The 16,900-nt window shown below is 62.8% G+C and overlaps 1 protein-coding gene across 1 annotated transcript; it reads left to right on the top strand.

Annotated features, from left to right (window-relative positions):
• Positions 1-1,980: 1,980 nt before the first annotated feature.
• Positions 1,981-15,149, top strand: PLCD3 (phospholipase C delta 3; the record flags this gene model as incomplete). The annotated part of the gene is made up of 15 exons (XM_080359908.1): positions 1,981-2,083; positions 5,172-5,333; positions 6,353-6,581; positions 6,669-6,798; positions 7,489-7,714; positions 9,232-9,433; positions 9,509-9,653; positions 9,723-9,875; positions 9,950-10,105; positions 11,655-11,814; positions 12,600-12,743; positions 12,825-12,982; positions 13,801-13,936; positions 14,840-14,989; positions 15,061-15,149. 15 exons carry the CDS (start codon positions 1,981-1,983, stop codon positions 15,147-15,149), a joined length of 2,343 nt encoding a protein of 780 aa, XP_080216034.1.
• Between the last annotated feature and the right edge of the window lie 1,751 nt (positions 15,150-16,900).

Here is a 16,900-nt window from a genome sequence, read left to right as displayed (position 1 = left end):
CTGATGTTGTCCAGGTTGCCCAGATGATGCTCCAGGATACTCAGGTATCACCCACAATGCCCAAAAGTTGCCCCGGGGTGTCCAGATGTTGCCCCAGGGTGTTCAGGTGTCACCCAGGATGCTCGGGTACCACCCAGATAACACCAGGGTTCCCAGATGTTGCCCCCAGCTGCCCCACCACCACCCCTTGGTGCTCCACTGTCCCACTCTGGGTGTCACCACTGTTGGCAGTGCCACCACTGTCCCAGTCCCAGGGGAAGTCACCTCCCGCTGTCAATATTTCCTCTCCCTGTGCTGCAGCTCCTGGTTCCCACAGCCCGGCCAGCCCTGGAGTGGCCTCTGTGTTACCCCGACATGGCAGATTTTTGCAAGTAGCTGTGTTGTGCAGTCAAAAATAACTTTTTGTCATGGAATTGTAGAATCACAGAATCATTTTGCTCAGAAGAGATGCTCAAGATCATTGAGTCCAACCATAACCCAGCCCTGGGTCTGCCCCATGTCCTGAGAACCTCATGTCCGTCTGTCCAGCCCTCCAGGGATGGTGACTCCAGCACCACCCTGGGCAGCCTGTTCCAATGCCCCACAGCCCTTTCCATGTCACAAGGACACAGCCCCGTGCTCAGCTACGGGCTTGAAAGCAAAGCCCAGCTCTGCCTCTGCTCCATCACTCATGGCCATGGCCAGGCTGTGGGGATGGGGACCTTTGGCTGGGGACAGGGGGTCTGTCCCCTCAACCACTCACCTGTCCCCTCCCCTCATGCCCTCGGCAAACGGTGGCTGTGGGAAAGGTGGGTTGTGTAAAATTGAGGGGCTTTGGGGTAAATTCACGCACATGCTCGCACAGACACATGTGCAGGTCCAGCCGGACAGGTGGGTGTGTGGGGCTCTGGGACTGGGGACAAACTGGTGACACCGCCTTTTCCTCTGCCCAGAACCTGCTGCTGTCCCACCGGTGGGGACAGTCACCTGGAGGAGGGTCACACTGGCTGCTTACAGCCCCAGTGCCACCGTGCCCATGGGGTGGGGACACAGTGGGCTAGGCAGGACTGGCTCCCCAGCTGTGATGGCAGAGGGGAGTCTCCTGGGTCCCCAGTGTCCCCGGGTGTGATGGCAGAGGGGGCTCCGAGAGTCCCCTTGTCCCCAGGTTGGTGGAAGGGGTCCCCTGGGTTCCCACCGGTGACATCGGCAGCTGTGACCCCCATGCACACCAGGGTCCGCTGACAGATACCGGGGTGTCCCCTGGGCCGGTCCCTGATGCTGGAGGATCCGCGGTGGGTGGTGGGGACCGCCGGTCCGTTCCGGGGCGGACCGGTCCTTGCTCGGTTCGGAACGGGAACCCGCTGTGCAGAGCAACTCCTCCGGTGCACACCGGGATCTTGGCCCGTTCCCGGTGCAGACTGGATCCCTGTGCAAACAATCCCGGTGCAGCCCCGTCCCGGTACAGCCCGGACCCCGGTGCAAACTACCTCGGTGCAGCCCCGACCCCGGTACAGCCCGGACCCCGGTGCGAACCGGACCCCGGTGCAGCCCCGACCCCAGTGCAGCCCGGACCCCGGTGCGAACCGGACCCCGGTACAGCCCCGACCTCGGTGCAGCCCGGACCCCGGTGCGAACCGGACCCCGGTGCAGCCCCGACCCCGGTACAGCCCGGACCCCGGTGCAAACTACCTCGGTGCAGCCCCGACCTCGGTGAAGCTCGGACCTCGGTGCGAACCGGACCCCGGTGCAGCCCACCACCGGCAGCCCCTCTCGGCCCGGGCCGGCACAAACGGTTAACACCGTCCGGGCTGAAATGTGGCTCCTCCCGGTACCTCCCCGCGCCTGGCCCCGGTCCCGGCGGGGCCGCCCAGCCCCAGCCCAGCCCCGGCCTCCGCCACCGCCCAGCCCGGCTGTACCGGCCGGGGACACCGGGGCATCGCCGACACCGGGAGCACCGGGTGTACAGGGGTCCCGGGGGTCCCGGGACACCGGCCCCGCACGATGATCTGCGGCAGGAAGGCTCGTCCCGCCGCCGAGCAGCCCCGCTCCCCGCCGGGCGGCTCCGGTGGCCCCCGCCGGCCCGGGAGAGCCTTGAAAAAAATGGGTGAGTCCCGGGGCCGGTCCCGCCGGGGGACCCCACAGGGAGGACAGAAACTCCGGGGGGGCTGTGCCAGCCGGGGACATGGGGGGGTCTGGGTGAGTGGGAGGGTCCCCGAAGTGGATGGGGACCCCCACGGCAGGGGTCGGTCCCCGTGGCTGGGAGGGGTCCCCAGGATAGCCGAGGTGCCCATGTGGGAAAATGTCCCCAAGGTTACATGAAGTCCCCATAGCTGGAAGGCTCCCCCATGGCAGGGAGTGTCCCCGAGGTTAATGGGGTCCCCCATGGCAGGGAGGGGTCTCCCAGGTGGATGGGGTTCCCCATGGTGAGGAGTGTCCCCAAGGTAGCCATGGTCCCCATGGAGGAAATTGTCCCCATGGTTACGTGAGATCCTCACCATGGGGAGAACTCCCCATGGCCACGAGGGTCCCCATGCCAAGGAGTGTCCCCAAGGTGGATGGGGTCCCCCATAGCCAGGAGGGCACACATAGCAAGGGGTGTCCCCGAGGTTAATGGGGTCCCCCACAGCAGGGAAGGGTCCCTGTGCCTGGGAGGGGTCCCCAAGGTAGCCCCAGCATAGCTGTGTATTGCCCCAGATATTGAGGGCCAGCAGGGTCAGGGTTCAGCCGCATCATGGGTGACAGGAGCCCCCTTGCTCAGGGTGTTTATTGTCCCCAAGGCTCAGCTCCATCTCCATGGGCCCCTCACCTAATACCCTGCCTCAGTTTCCCCACACAACAGTGCTGCCGCAGCGCTGCCGGCGCAGGGCTGACCCTGAGGTGTGGGCAGGAGGAGCGGCTGCCGGGAAGGTCACGGCGCTCCCGTGGGGCGGCCGGGCCAGGTCCTGCGTGGGAGCAGCGGGCAGGGCCGGGCTGGCCCCGTGCCGCGGGGTTTGCTTTGCTCCCACCGCTGTGCAGCTTATGCGTGGTTTGGACCTGCAGCCAGGTGCCCAGAGCTGCAGGGCTCGATGTGGCCGTGTGTCTGCTGCAGCTCCGTGTGTCCCTGTGTCACCATGTCCTACGCACCCATGGGTCTGTGCATCTGTGTGCTTGTGTGTCTGTGTATCCACGTGACTAGGTGTCCGTGTGTCCTTGCGTCAGTGCACCCATCTGTCCCTGCATCTCTGCATCCCTGTGTCTGTACATCCATGCATCCATGTGTCCATGCATCAGTGCATCCATATGCCCATGCATCCATCTTTGCATCCATGTGCCTATGGATCCATACACCCCTGCATCCCTATATCCATGCATCCACATGCCTCTGTGTCACTGCATCCCTATATCCATGCACCAGTGTGTCCATATGTCCATGCATCCATATGCCTGTGTGTTTGTGCGTCCTTGCATCCGTGCATCCATGTTTCCACACATCCCTGTATATGTATTTCCATGTGTCCATGCATCCATATGTTACTGCATCCATGCATTCACGTGCCTGTGTTTCCTTGCATCGTGCATCCCTGCATCCGTACATCTCTGCATTCCTATATCCATGTATCCATACATCCCTGCATCCGTATAACCATGTGTCCGTATGTCCAGGCATCCATACACTTGTCCACGTGCCCAACCATCTCTGTGTCTGTCCATCTGTGTACCCGTGTGCCTGTATCCATACATCCACACGCTCATATGCTTCTGCATGATGTGTCCATACCTGCCCTCTGAAGGTGCCCTTGGTCCTGCACTGCGAGCAGATGTGACCCCGCAGGAGGTGGTGGCAGCTGGTGCCATGTTCCCAAGGCCACGGCCAGCTCGGGATGTCCCTGCTCAGCCCCAAACCTGCCGTTTCCCAGCCTGGGAGCAGCGTCTCGGGCCGCAGCGGGGATGTGGGCACTGAGGCTGCTTTGAAGGAGCAGTTGCCAAAACAAAATGGGAGGAAATAACTGCTTTATGGAGAATGGACGGAAAAGTCCCTGCCCTGCTGTGAGACCGGGCGCGAGCCCGCGTGTCCCCTGAGGCCACGCTGTCATCATTCCTGGCCTGGCCTCGGCTGCCAGCACCGTCCCAGCGCTCCCCGCGTGGGATCTGGGCGGCTTTGCTGGGATTTAGCAGCTGTGCTGTGCTGTGCTGTGTGAGCTGGGCTCTGCCACTGCGTTGCCGTGTCCTGTCCCCTCGGCCAGCTGCAGTGGCTTGTCCTGCCTGTCCTGTCCTCTGTCCCATCCCATCCTGTCCCATCCAGTCTCATTCTGTCCTGTCATGTCTGTCCCATCATGTCCCATTTTGTCTTGTCCCACCCTGTCTGCTCTGTCCCATCCCATCCCATCCCATCCCATCCCATCCCATCCCATCCCATCCCATCCCGTCCCGTCCCGTCCCGTCCCGTCCCGTCCCGTCTCATCCCATCCCATCCCATTCCATTCCATCCCATCCCATCCCATCCCATCATGTCCTGTCCCATCCTGTCTGCTCTGTCCCATCCCATCCCTTCCTGTCCCATCCCATCTGACCTGTTACATCCCATCTGTTCCATCATGTCCCGTCCTGTCAACATCTGTCCCATCATGTCCCATCCTGTCCTGTCTACCATGTCCTGTCCTGTCCTATCCTATTTGTCCCATCCAATCTGTTCCATCCCATCCCGTCCCATCATGTCCCATTGTGTCCCATCCTGTCCTGTCCCATTGTGTCTGCTCTGTCCCATCCCATCCCATCCCATCCCATCCCATCCCATCCCATCCCATCCCATCCATCTGTCCCATCATGTCCTATCCCATCCTGTCTGCTCTCTCCCATCCCATCCTATCCCATCCCATCCCATCCCATCCCATCCCATCCCATCCCATCCCATCCCATCCATCTGTCCCATCATGTCCTATCCCATCCTGTCTGCTCTCTCCCATCCCATCCTATCCCATCCCATCCCATCCCATCCCATCCCATCCCATCCCATCCCATCCCATCCATCTGTCCTGTTACATCCCATTTGTCCCATCCCATCCCATCCGTGGGATGTACAGGGGGGTACACATGCAGATGTGCATACAGATGTACACCAAGCCCTCCCTCAGTACCCCAATACACCCCCAGAGCCTCCAGTACCCCCAGTACCCCCAGTACCAGCACAGAACCTCACAGACTGGTCCCCGCAGGGCTGACGGAGGACGAGGACGTCCAGCGGATGCTGCGGGGGTCCGTGCTCCGGAAGGTCAAGTCCCGGGGGGGCCCCAGGGAGCGACTCTTCCGCCTGCAGGAGGACGGGGCGACCGTCTGCTTCGAGAGGGGCTCCAGGCGCAGCCGCTCCCGGCAGAGCTGTGAGTGTCACCGCTGGGGACCGTCCCCCGGGGGCTCGGGGACCCTGGACTGCGCCCTGCACTGCCCCGAGCTGCACCGAGGGGTTGGGACCAGGGCAGTGCCCCAAACCTGCCTGTGGGGACCCAGACCCCCACCCAGAACCCCACTCAGGACCCAAATTTCCCCCCAGGTCTTGGATCCCATCCCAGGACCCAGACCTCAGCCCAGGATCTAGCCCACAACCTGGGACATGAACCCCCACCCAAAATCCGGACCCCACCCAGGTCCCAGACCCCAATTTGGGACCCGAGCCCTGACTCAGGACCAAGACCCCACCAAAGACCCGGATTTCCCCCCAGGACCCAGTTCCCAACCCAGGATCAAGGCTACAACCTTGAACCTGGAGCCCCTACCCAGGATCCAAACCTGCATCTGGGACCCAAGCCCCCACCCAGACCCCCACCCAGGTCGCAGACTCCAGTCTGGGACCTGCACCTCCAGCCTGGGGCCCAGACCCTGAGCTGAGATGTGGACCCCAGTCCAGAACATTTACCGCCCCCTCTAGGACCCTGACTCCAGCCTGGGACCCAGAGCCCCATCCAGAACCCAAACCCACACTCAGACCCCAACCCCCTGCACCCAGTGCCTCCCAGTGCCCCCCATTGCCCCCCATTGCCCCCCATCCCCCATGAGACCAGCACGAGGTCCCATCTCCATCCCAGCCAGACCCTGTCCCCGCTCTCCAGTGTCACCCATCTCCTTCCACTCCCTCATTTGGGATGGGTGCCCAGAGCTGGCACTGCTGCCACAGAGCTCCATCCCCGCAGTGTCCCCGTCCCCATACCCGCAGGGGACAGCGGCTCCCGCCCCGTCTCGCCTGGGATTAGCGGGTTAAGCCAGGCTTTGGCATTGACAGCATCCACTCCCTGGTCCCTGGGATGCCCCTGGGGACACATAGGGTGGCCTAGGTGTCCCTCAGCAGCCGGCGTGTCTTGCAGGATGCTCAGGGGGTGTCCCCATCACCGCGGTGTCCCCGCAGTCTCGGTGACACACATCGAGGGGGTGCGCGAGGGACATCAGTCCGAGGGTCTGCGCAAGCACGGAGCCGCCTTCCCCGCGGGGCTCTGCTTCACCCTGGTCTTCAGGGGCAAGCGCAAGAACCTGGACCTGGTGGCCCGGGGCGAGGAGGACGCGCGGCACTGGGTGCAAGGGCTCACCAAGCTGATGGGGCGGCTCCAGGCCATGAGCCAGTGGCAGAAGCTTGACCAGTATCCTTTGTCAGCGCTGGGGGAGCTTGGGGACAGGTTGGGGACAGGTGTAGGGTGATGGCGGGTGGCTTCCTTACCCTGGTGCAGCTGGATCCATGGGGTCCTGCAGCGAGCGGACAGGGACAAGGACAACAAGATGTCGTTTCGGGAGGTGAAGAGCATGTTGAGGATGATCAACATCCACATGGACGACGGCTACGCCTACAAGCTCTTCAAGGTACCTGCCCTGCACCCTGTCACCTGCTGTCCCCAAGAGAGGACGCTGGGTCCTTCTCTGCCTTCCCAAGCACAGAGAACTGTCAGACTTGTCACACCCAAAGCCACCTACCATGACCACCAGCAATGGTTGGATCTACCAGTGACTGATTGACCATGGCTGGATCGACAACCAATGGTTGAATCCACCATCAGTGGTTAGATCCACCACCAATGATTGGATCTACCACCACTGGTTGGATCCACCACCACTGGTTGGATCTGCCATCACCACTGGTTGGATCCACCACCGCTGGTTGGATCTATCACCAATGATTGGATCCACCACCAACGGTTGGATCCCATCATGAGCTCCTGCGTGGTGGGTGAGCTGTCCCCCTGCACTGCTCTGCGGGTCCCCAAGGTGTGACGTTCCACCCCTGTGTGGTGTTGTCCCCAGGGGCATCTCCCAAGGTCCCTTTCCACCTGGGGGAACTGAGGCACGGTGCTCTGCTCTGCTCCATCACAGATTGGGGGGTTAGAGCATTGTGGAATGAGTGGGGACAGAGGGGACATGCCCCACACCCCCCCCAGGCACAACCCACCCCCCAAAAAAACCTCATCACATGTGCTGCTAAGTGCAAGGGACAGGCAGGAGGAGGCAGGGGGTGGCCATGGGCAGGGGACGGTCCCCAAGGTTGGGTCCCCCCAGGAGTGCGACCGCTCGGGTGACGAGCGGCTGGAGGGCCGGGAGCTGGAGGAGTTCTGCCGGCGGCTGCTGCGGCGCCCGGAGCTGGAGGAGCTTTTTGGGCGTTACTCGGGCGAGGACCACGTGCTGTCGGCCGAGGAGCTGCGGGACTTCCTGCGGGACCAGGGCGAGGACGCCAGCCTGCGCCAGGCCCGCGCCGTCATCCACACCCACGAGCTCAATGACACGGGTGGGGATGAGGACGGGCAGCTCGGGACATGGGTGGGATGGTGGATGTTGGGGTGGTGGATGTTGGGGTGGTGGATGGTGGGATGGTGGATGGTGGGGTGGTGGATGTTGGGGTGGTGGATGGTGGGATGGTGGGATGATGGGATGATGGGGTAGTGGATGGTGGGATGGTGGATGGCGAATGTTGGGGTGGTGGGATGGCGGATGGTGGGATGTTGGGGTGGTGGATCGTGGATGGTGGATGGAATGGTGGGATAGTGGATGGTGGGATGGTGGATGGTGAGATGTTGGATGGTGGATGGTGCAATGGTGCAATGGTGCAATGGTGGATGGTGGGATGGTGGATGGTGGATGGTGGATGGTGGATGGTGGGATGGTGGATGGTGGAATGGTGGATGGTGGATGGTGGGATGGTGGATGGTGGATATTGGGGTGGTGGGATGGTGGGATGGTGGATGTTGGGATGGTGGATGGTGGGATGTTGGGGTGGTGGATCGTGGATGGTGGATGGAATGGTAGGATAGTGGATGGTGGGATGGTGGATGGTGGGATGGTGGATGGTGGATGGTGGATGGTGGGATGGTGGATGGTGGATGGTGGGATAGTGGATGGTGGGATGGTGGAATGGTGGATGGTGGTATGGTGGAATGGTGGATGGTGGATGGTGGATGGTGGGATGGTGGGATAGTGGATGGTGGGATGGTGGATGGTGGATGGTGGGATGGTGGAATGGTGGATGATGGATGGTGGGATGGTGGATGGTGGGATGGTGGATGATGGGATGGTGGATATTGGGGTGATGAGATGGTGGATGGTGGGATGTTGGGGTGGTGGATCGTGGATGGTGGATGGAATGGTGGGATAGTGGATGGTGAGATGGTGGATGTTGGGATGGTGGATGGTGGATGTTGGGGTGATGGGGTGGGTGCTGCTGAGGCCAGGGGAGGTAACGGGTGACGTGGGGATGGGGGTCTACTGGGTGGTGTCACCTCCCCAAGATGGTTCTCCAAGGCTCGGGTGAGTGTCCCTGTGTCCCTTCCCTGGGGTGGCATCTGGTGCCAGTGGTTTGACATGTGGCCTTGTGGACATGGCACTGTGGGGACAGGGGACATGAAGATGGGGATGGACCTCCATGTCCCCCGGGTATCACAGCAGCAACCCCAGGGTGGATGTGGCACCAACAGGATGGGGGACATCAGGGTGGAGGTGGGACACAAAGGGAACCTCCATGTGCCCTTGGTGCAACAGTCCCAGGCTTGGGGCGACCATGGCACTATCAGGACAGAGGACATCAGGATGGGGACAAGGAACCTCCATGTCTCGTGGATGCCACCATGAATGTGGCACTAGCGGGATAGGTGACATGAGGATGGAGATGGGACACCCAAGAGGACTTGCATGTCCCCTGTGTGCTGCATTGCCAGGCCTGGGGTGAACGTGGCACTGCTGGGAGACAGGGGACATCCAGCTGGGGACAGTCCCCGGGGTGTCACCCTACCAGCAGCGTGTGTCCCACAGCCAGGCAGCAGGACCTGATGATGCTGGACGGCTTCATGATGTACCTGCTCTCGCCCGCCGGTGACATCTTCAACCAGGAGCACGCGCGGGTGCACCAGGACATGGGGCAGCCCCTGTGCCACTACTTCATCTCCTCGTCCCACAACACCTACCTGACCCGCCACCAGCTCGGGGGCACCAGCAGCACCGAAGCCTATGTCAGGTGGGTGCCCGTGCTCGGGAGCTCCGCGCTGGTCCCACGGGCTGGGTGACGGTGACAGCGCCGGTGTGGGGGCAGGGCGCTGATGGCGGGCTGCCGCTGCGTGGAGCTGGACTGCTGGGAGGGCTCCGATGGAGAACCCGTCGTCTACCACGGCCACACGCTCACCTCCAAAATCCTCTTCCGCGATGTCATTGAGACCATCTGTGACTACGCCTTCAAGGTCGGTTTGGGTGCTGGTGGCCTTGGACCGGTGGTGGGTCCTGGGTGCTGAGCCTGTCCCGGTCCCCAGCAATCGCCCTACCCTGTCATCCTGTCCCTGGAGAACCACTGCGGGCTGGAGCAGCAGGCCACCATGGCCCGCCACATGAAGGCCATCCTTGGGGACATGCTGCTGACGCAGCCGCTGGAGGGGCAGGACCCCCACAGCCTCCCGTCCCCGGAGGTAAGGCCGCCCGCCCGCCCACCGCGGTGTCCCCATGTCCCTCCCAGCCCTGAGCTCGGCCTTTCCTCCCACAGCAGCTGAAGGGGAAGATCCTGGTGAAGGGCAAGAAGCTGCCAGAGTCCTGGCACCGTCCCCGGGGTGTCACCTCCCTCCAGGACCCTGAGGAGGAGGAAGAGGAGGAGGAAGAAGAGGAAGAGGAGGAGAAGCTGCAGGAGAGAAGCAGACGGCAGGTAAGGGGCTCTACCAGGGCTGTGGTGCTGGGGGACCATGGCGTCCTAGTGATGCTAGAGGACCATGGTGTCCTGGTGGTGCTGGAGGACCATGGTGTGCCAGTGATCATGGAGGACCATGGTGTCCTGGTGGTCCTGGAGGACCATGGTGTCCTGATGGTGCTGGAGGACCATGGTGTGCCAGTGATCATGGAGGACCATGGTGTCCTGGTGGTGCTGGAGGACCATGGTGTGCCAGTGATCATGGAGGACCATGGTGTCCTGGTGGTGCTGGAGGACCATGGTGTGCCAGTGATCATGGAGGACCATGGTGTCCTAGTGATGCTAGAGGACCATGGTGTCCTGGTGGTGCTGGAGGACCATGGTGTGCCAGTGATCATGAAGGACCATGGTGTCCTGGTGGTCCTGGAGGACCATGGTGTCCTGGTGGTGCTGGAGGACCATAGTGTGCCAGTGATCATGGAGGACCATGGTGTCCTGGTGGTGCTGGAGGACCATGGTGTGCCAGTGATCATGGAGGACCATGGTGTCCTGGTGGTGCTGGAGGACCATAGTGTGCCAGTGATCATGGAGGACCATGGTGTCCTGGTGGTGCTGGAGGACCATAGTGTGCCAGTGATCATGGAGGACCATGGTGTCCTGGTGGTGCTGGAGGACCATGGTGTGCCAGTGATCATGGAGGACCATGGTGTCCTGGTAGTTCTGGAGGACCATGGTGTCCTGGTGGTGCTGGAGGACCACCATGTCCCAGCAATGCCAGGGGACCGCTGTGTCCCAGCCACACTGGGGCACGGGGCAGGCGGGCACTGCCAGCATCCCCAATGTTGCCCTGTTCTCTTCCAGTCGCTGCAGCCGCCACAGGAGGTCAAACCTATGCAGGTGGGTCGTGTGATGGAGTTGAGGGGGCTGAGGGGTTGGGTACTGCAGGGACAGAGGGTCTGTCACTGCGCGACAGAGGGGACCGTACTTGGGGACTCCTTGGCTGTGCCACCTTCTTCCCCTATTGGGTCGGGTGCTCCTTTTTTGGGGTCTCATCACCTTGGGGTCTCCTTTGCCTTGAGAACTCCATGACCTTGGGTGTCCATCACTTTGGGATCTCCATTACCTCCAGGGTTATCCCTCAGGCTCTTCATTGCCTTGGGTGGGGGTTTCTCCATTGCCTTCATTTTCCATCACCTCAGGGTCTCCATCACCTCAAGGTCTCCATCCTCTTGGGTTGCCCATCACCTCAAGGTCTCCATCCTCTTGGGTTGCCCATCACCTCAAGGTCTCCATCCTCTTGGGTTGTCCATCACTTCAAGGTCTCCCTCACCTTGGGGTCTCTAACATCCTGGGGTGTCCACTTTGGGGTCTCCCTCACCTCAGGGTCTACACCCACGTGGGGTCCCCATCACCTCCAGGGTCTCCATTGCCTCCATCTCTTTGGGGGTCCCCATGGCCTTTGGGATCTCAGCACTCAGCACTGGCAGGGTAGGGGGTCTGTAGACCCTCAGGCAGGCGGGTGACCCCCAGACTCAGGGTGGCACTGACACCACGGTGGCTCCCGCAGGCCAAGGAGGCGCTGCAGGTGGCCCCGGAGCTGTCGGCCATGGTGGTGTATTGCCAGGCTGTCCCCTTCCCCGGCCTGGCCCAGGCCCTGCGCCACCCCCGGCCCTGCCAGGTGTCCTCCTTCAGCGAGAGGAAGGCGCGGAAGCTCATCAAGGAGGCGGGTGAGGGTGACATGATGGGGACAGGGTGGTTACACGCTCCTGTCTTCACTGGGGTGCAGGATGGGGTTGAGACCAATGGGCTCTGTCACCAGGGTGGCTCCGTGGGTGGTGTTTGGGGACATGGTGGCTTGGCCAGGCTGGTGGCACTGGGGTCTGGGGCCAGAGGCCAGGGTGAGGGGCACAGGGTCTTGGGTCAGGGTCAGAGTGTGGGATGTGGAATTTGAGTCCTGGGTCAGGTCTTGTGTCTGGGGCTGGGATTAAGATCTTGGTCGGGGTCCAGGGACTGAGGTCAGAGGTCAAGGTCCGGGGTTTGGGCTCAGGGTCCAGGGTCAGAGGTGCAGAGACAAGATCTGGGGTCCATGGTCAGGATCCAAGGTTGAGGTCTGGGTCAGGGTCTAGGGGCTGAGGTCTGGGATCAGGGTTTAGGGTTTCAGTTCAGGGTCTGAGGTCCCGGGTCAGGATCTGGGATCTGGGGCTTGGGTTCAGAGTCTGGGGTCCAGGGTCAAGGTCTGGGGTCTAAAGTCAAGGTCTGGGGTCTAAAGTCAAGGTCTAGGGTCAGGATCCAGGGTCAGGCTCCAACATCCACGGCTGTGATGAAGATCTGGGTGAGAATCCAGGGCCTGCGGTCTGGGGCCAGGAGTCCAAGGTCGAGGTCTGGGGTCTAAGGACAAGGTCCAAGTCAAGGTCTAGGGTCATATTTCAGACCCTGGGCGCCCCAGCCGGGCAGGTTCCGTCCCTGTCCCCAGCACACGGGTGCGGCAGGACACTGTCACCCGTGGGCACAGGGTCCCTGCTCAGCCGTGTCCCCCCAGGCCCGGCGCTGGCGCAGTACAACGCGCGGCAGCTCAGCCGCGTCTACCCAGGCGGGCTGAAGATGGACTCGTCCAACTACGACCCCCAGGAGATGTGGAACGCCGGCTGCCAGATGGGTGAGACCCCCGGGGGACATCCCGTGACCTGGGACGCCCTCCCAGGGAGGTGTCACCCACCCCATCCCCCTGTCCCCGCAGTGGCCCTCAACTTCCAGACACCGGGTTACGAGATGGACCTGAACGCCGGGCGGTTCCTGGGCAACGGGTGCTGCGGTTACGTGCTGAAGCCCCCCAGCCTGCGCAGCCCCCCCGGGGACGCGTCCCCGGCGTCCCCACACCTGGCGTTGCACATCAGGGTGAGGGCACCCCATGTTCCCTGCCCCCATGTCCCTGCTGGGGGACACTGGACCGGTCCCTGTGCCCAGACAGGTGTCACCTGCAGAGCTTTTGCCAGGTGCCACCAGCCCCATGCCCAACCAGGTGCCACCCATGTCCCTCCTGGGTGACACCAACCCCATGCCCAACCAGGTGCCACCCACGTCTCTTCTGGGTGACACCAACCAACCACATGCCCAACCAGGTGCCACCCACGTCTCTTCTGAGTGACACAACCCCATGCCCAACCAGGTGCCACCCATGTTCCACCTGGGTGACACCAACCAACCACATGCCCAACCAGGTGCCACCCATGTCCCTCCTGGACATGAGGTCGGTGTGACCCACAAATCTCCTCCCGAGTGCCACCAACCCCACCAGTCTGTGATTCTGTGATTCCTGAGTGTCACCAACCCCACGTCCACCTGGATGCCACCCACCTGTGGCACCCACCAGTGTCCCTCCTGGGGACACTGACTCTGTCCTCACATCTGTTTGGGCACCAGCCATGTCCCTACTCCTGGGTGACACTGAGCCCATCTCCATGCCCAGGGAAGTGTCACTCACATCCCTTCTCCTGGAGACACCAAACCTGTCCCCAAACCCAGCTGGTATCAACCACATCCCTTCTGGGTGGCACTAACCACGTCCATCCTCCCCACCCCAGCCCCACACCCAGCCATGTGCCACCACGTCCCTCTTGGGGACACCAGCCCTGTCCCCACACCCAGCCATGTGCCACCACGTCCCTCCTGGGGCCCGTCACCCGGTGCCACTGTCCCCCACCCGCTGTCCCCAGGTGATCACGGCGCAGCAGCTGCCCAAGCTGTCGCGGGAGACCGGCAGCTCCATCGTGGACCCGCTGGTGCGGGTGGAGATCCACGGTGTCCCCAGTGACCGCCAGAGCCACCAGACCCGCCACCAACCCAACAACGGTGAGTGCCACCCAGCCGCCCTCCCTGGGGACACCGTGGGGTGCCATAAGCCCTGGGGACAGCCCGGGGCACCCGGTACTTAGGGACACCCTGATCCCTGGGGACACCTCAGGGGACCTGATCTCTTGGGACACTCGAGGACACCCAGTCCCCTGGGAACACCCCAGGGCACCTGGTTTCTGGGGACACCTCGTGGCACCTGATCTCCAGGGGTGTTCCAGGTCACTCTGATCCCTGAGGACACCCCAGGGGACTTGATCTCTTGGGACACCTGAGGGCACCCAGTCCCCTGGGGTCACCCCAGGGCACCCTGACCCCTGGGGACACCCAAGGCCACTCCATCCCCAGGGACAATCGCAGTCCCCTGGGGACACCCCAGAGCACCCTGGTTCTGGGGACAGTCCAGGGCACCCTGTCCCCAGGGACCTCCCAGGGCAGCCAGTCCCCCCAGTATGGCCTAGCCCAGCCCCAGTATGAACCCCATTTCCCCCAGACAGACCAGTCTGGTCACAGTGTCACCCCCATTGTTCCAGTATAGCCCAGTCCAACACCAGTACGACCCCCATTCCCCCAGTATGGCCTAGCCCAGTCCCAACATGATTCCTGTTTCCCCCAGTAACCCAGTCTGGCCCCAGTATGATCTCTGTTCTCCCAGTATAACCCAGCCCAACCCCAGTATCACCCCGGTTTCCCCAGTATAACCCAGCCCAGCCCCATTCCCACCCCCATTCCCCCAGTTTAGCCCAGTACATCCCCCACTCCCCCAATCCACCCCAGCCCCCACCCCGCAGTGCAAGACCAGGGCCAGGGCAGCACAGGGGCCGGTGGAGTGGGTCGCCATGCCGGGGTTCCCGGTGCTCCGGTGTCGCCGGTGCAGCGTCCACCCCCGTGCCCGTGCCGCAGGGTTCAACCCGCGCTGGGAGGAGACGCTGAGTTTCCAGGTGCGGGTGCCCGAGCTGGCGCTGCTGCGCTTCGTGGTGGAGGATCACGACAGCACCTCCTGCAACGACTTCGTGGGCCAGTTCACCCTGCCCCTGGCCAGCGTGCGGGAAGGTGGGTGACAGCCGCCCCAGGGACGGGGACGGTCGCCCTGCCACCCGCTCAGCCCCCGGCTCTGTCCCCAGGGTATCGGCACATCCATCTGCTCTCCAAGGACGGGACGTCCCTGTCCCCGGCCACGCTCTTCGTGCACGTTCGATGCAAGAGGCTGTGAGGTCCCCGTGGTCCTGGTCGTGTCCCCATGTGGGGGACAATGTGGTCCTCCATGGGGTGGGCCCCCTCCTGCACCAGAGACATGGTGCAGGGGCAGCCTGGGGACACCGCTCGCCCGGCTGCGGTGACAGGAGGGTGTTGGGGACATCATGGGGGTTGGGACCCCCTCCACGTCCCATCTGTTGGCCTCTGTGCCCTGCTCCCCTCTCTGCCTGTGACCCTGAGGGGACAAGGACGCTGTGACAACCAGGATGGGGTGGCCAGGCCACCAAAAGCCCAACACAACCCCAGCAGGATGAGATGGGTGACAGCAACCCCCGAATGTCACCACCCCCGGCCACACTCGATACCACCCCCCTTGGGGCTGCAAAGACAGTTCTGTCACCATGAAGTCCCCAAGGGACCCTGTCACTGTGCAGTCCCCGAGGGGATCCTGTCACCACGCACACCATCATGGTGTCCAGCCCTTGCATGGCTGCGGCCACGTCCCCAACACCCGCTCTGGCCACGGTCACACATCTGTACCCAGTGTCACACCAGTGGAATAAAGGTTTTATTGTAACAGAGCCTGTCCCGTGTCCTTGTCACCTCCTGGAGTCCCTGTCACCTCCCAGGGGGGATCAGGGATGAGCCCACCCCCAAACACAGCAGGGACAGGCTGGCGGGGTCATGAGAGCAGCCCCCAAAACAGCCGCAGGGACAAGGGGAGGGTCCCAACGCACACACCCCCCCCCCTAGGACACTGGGGACACAGGAGGGGATGTGGGAGGGAATGCAGAGGTACTTGCATAGGTGACACAGGACCCCGAGCAGGGGGGTGACAGCGCTGCTGGGGGGCACACGACAGACCCCTGGATCCCACTGAGGCCCCTGGGGGTCCGTGGTGCCACAGGGGACACGCGGGGACACACAGCCAGGGGTGCATAGATGGGTCCTGCCTCGGCGTGCTGCTTGGGGAACCTTCAGCGGGGACGGCAGGAGCAGCCGCGGCTCTTTGGGGACACAGCCGGTGACAGGCTGCCTGGTGTTCTTCCCAGGGTGTCTCGGTGGGTAACAGGTTTCCGTGAAAGATGATTCCTGCGCCTCGGAGGGTCCCATACACACGGTGCCGAGCTGCTGGATGAGGAACCGGGGGGGCTGGAGCGGCTGCAGCCCCGCAGTGACGCTGATGGCGCTTTGTCACATTGTCACAGCAGTCGCTTTGCGTGTATCCGTATTTCCAGAGCAAACAGCCAAGCAGAGATCCCCAAGGCGCAACAGCAGCAATGGATCATCCCTGACCCCGCGGTCCCGGCGTCACGGGGGTGACAGACGGGAAGAGCCGGGAAGCCGAGCAGCGCGGGGGACGCCGGACACAATCCCCCCGGATCTTCGGTGCTGCTGCTCCTGGTTCAGCGGGAAGGATTTGACTCTTGGAGGCCGCGGAGGAGAAGGGACAAGGCATCGCTTGCACAAATAGCCCTTAGAAAGAAAGCTCCATGTCCTGCGCCCACGGGGAGGGCAGGTGCCATCCTCCTGCTCCAGGCACCCGTGGGACAGGCTGGATGTGACAGAGAGAGCAAAGCGGGGGACAAACAGCTGAGCAAGCCCCGAACACCCTCCGGGCTCGGCAGCCCGGCCACCGCGTCCCGGTGCTCTGCCACGCGGTGCCAAGCCCTTCGGCGCAGCAACGTCTACCTTGGTCAGCCCTGTGGAGAAGTCACGGTCCGGCGACTCGGAGCGGCCTTCGGCAGACGAATGCGACTCGTGTCA

Source organism: Nesoenas mayeri (genome assembly GCF_963082525.1).
Source record: "Nesoenas mayeri genome assembly, chromosome: 26".
In the NCBI taxonomy this organism is placed as follows: domain Eukaryota; kingdom Metazoa; phylum Chordata; class Aves; order Columbiformes; family Columbidae; genus Nesoenas; species Nesoenas mayeri.
The sequence above is the reverse complement of the archived record's forward strand: the minus strand, read 5'-3'. Positions and strand labels throughout refer to the sequence as shown.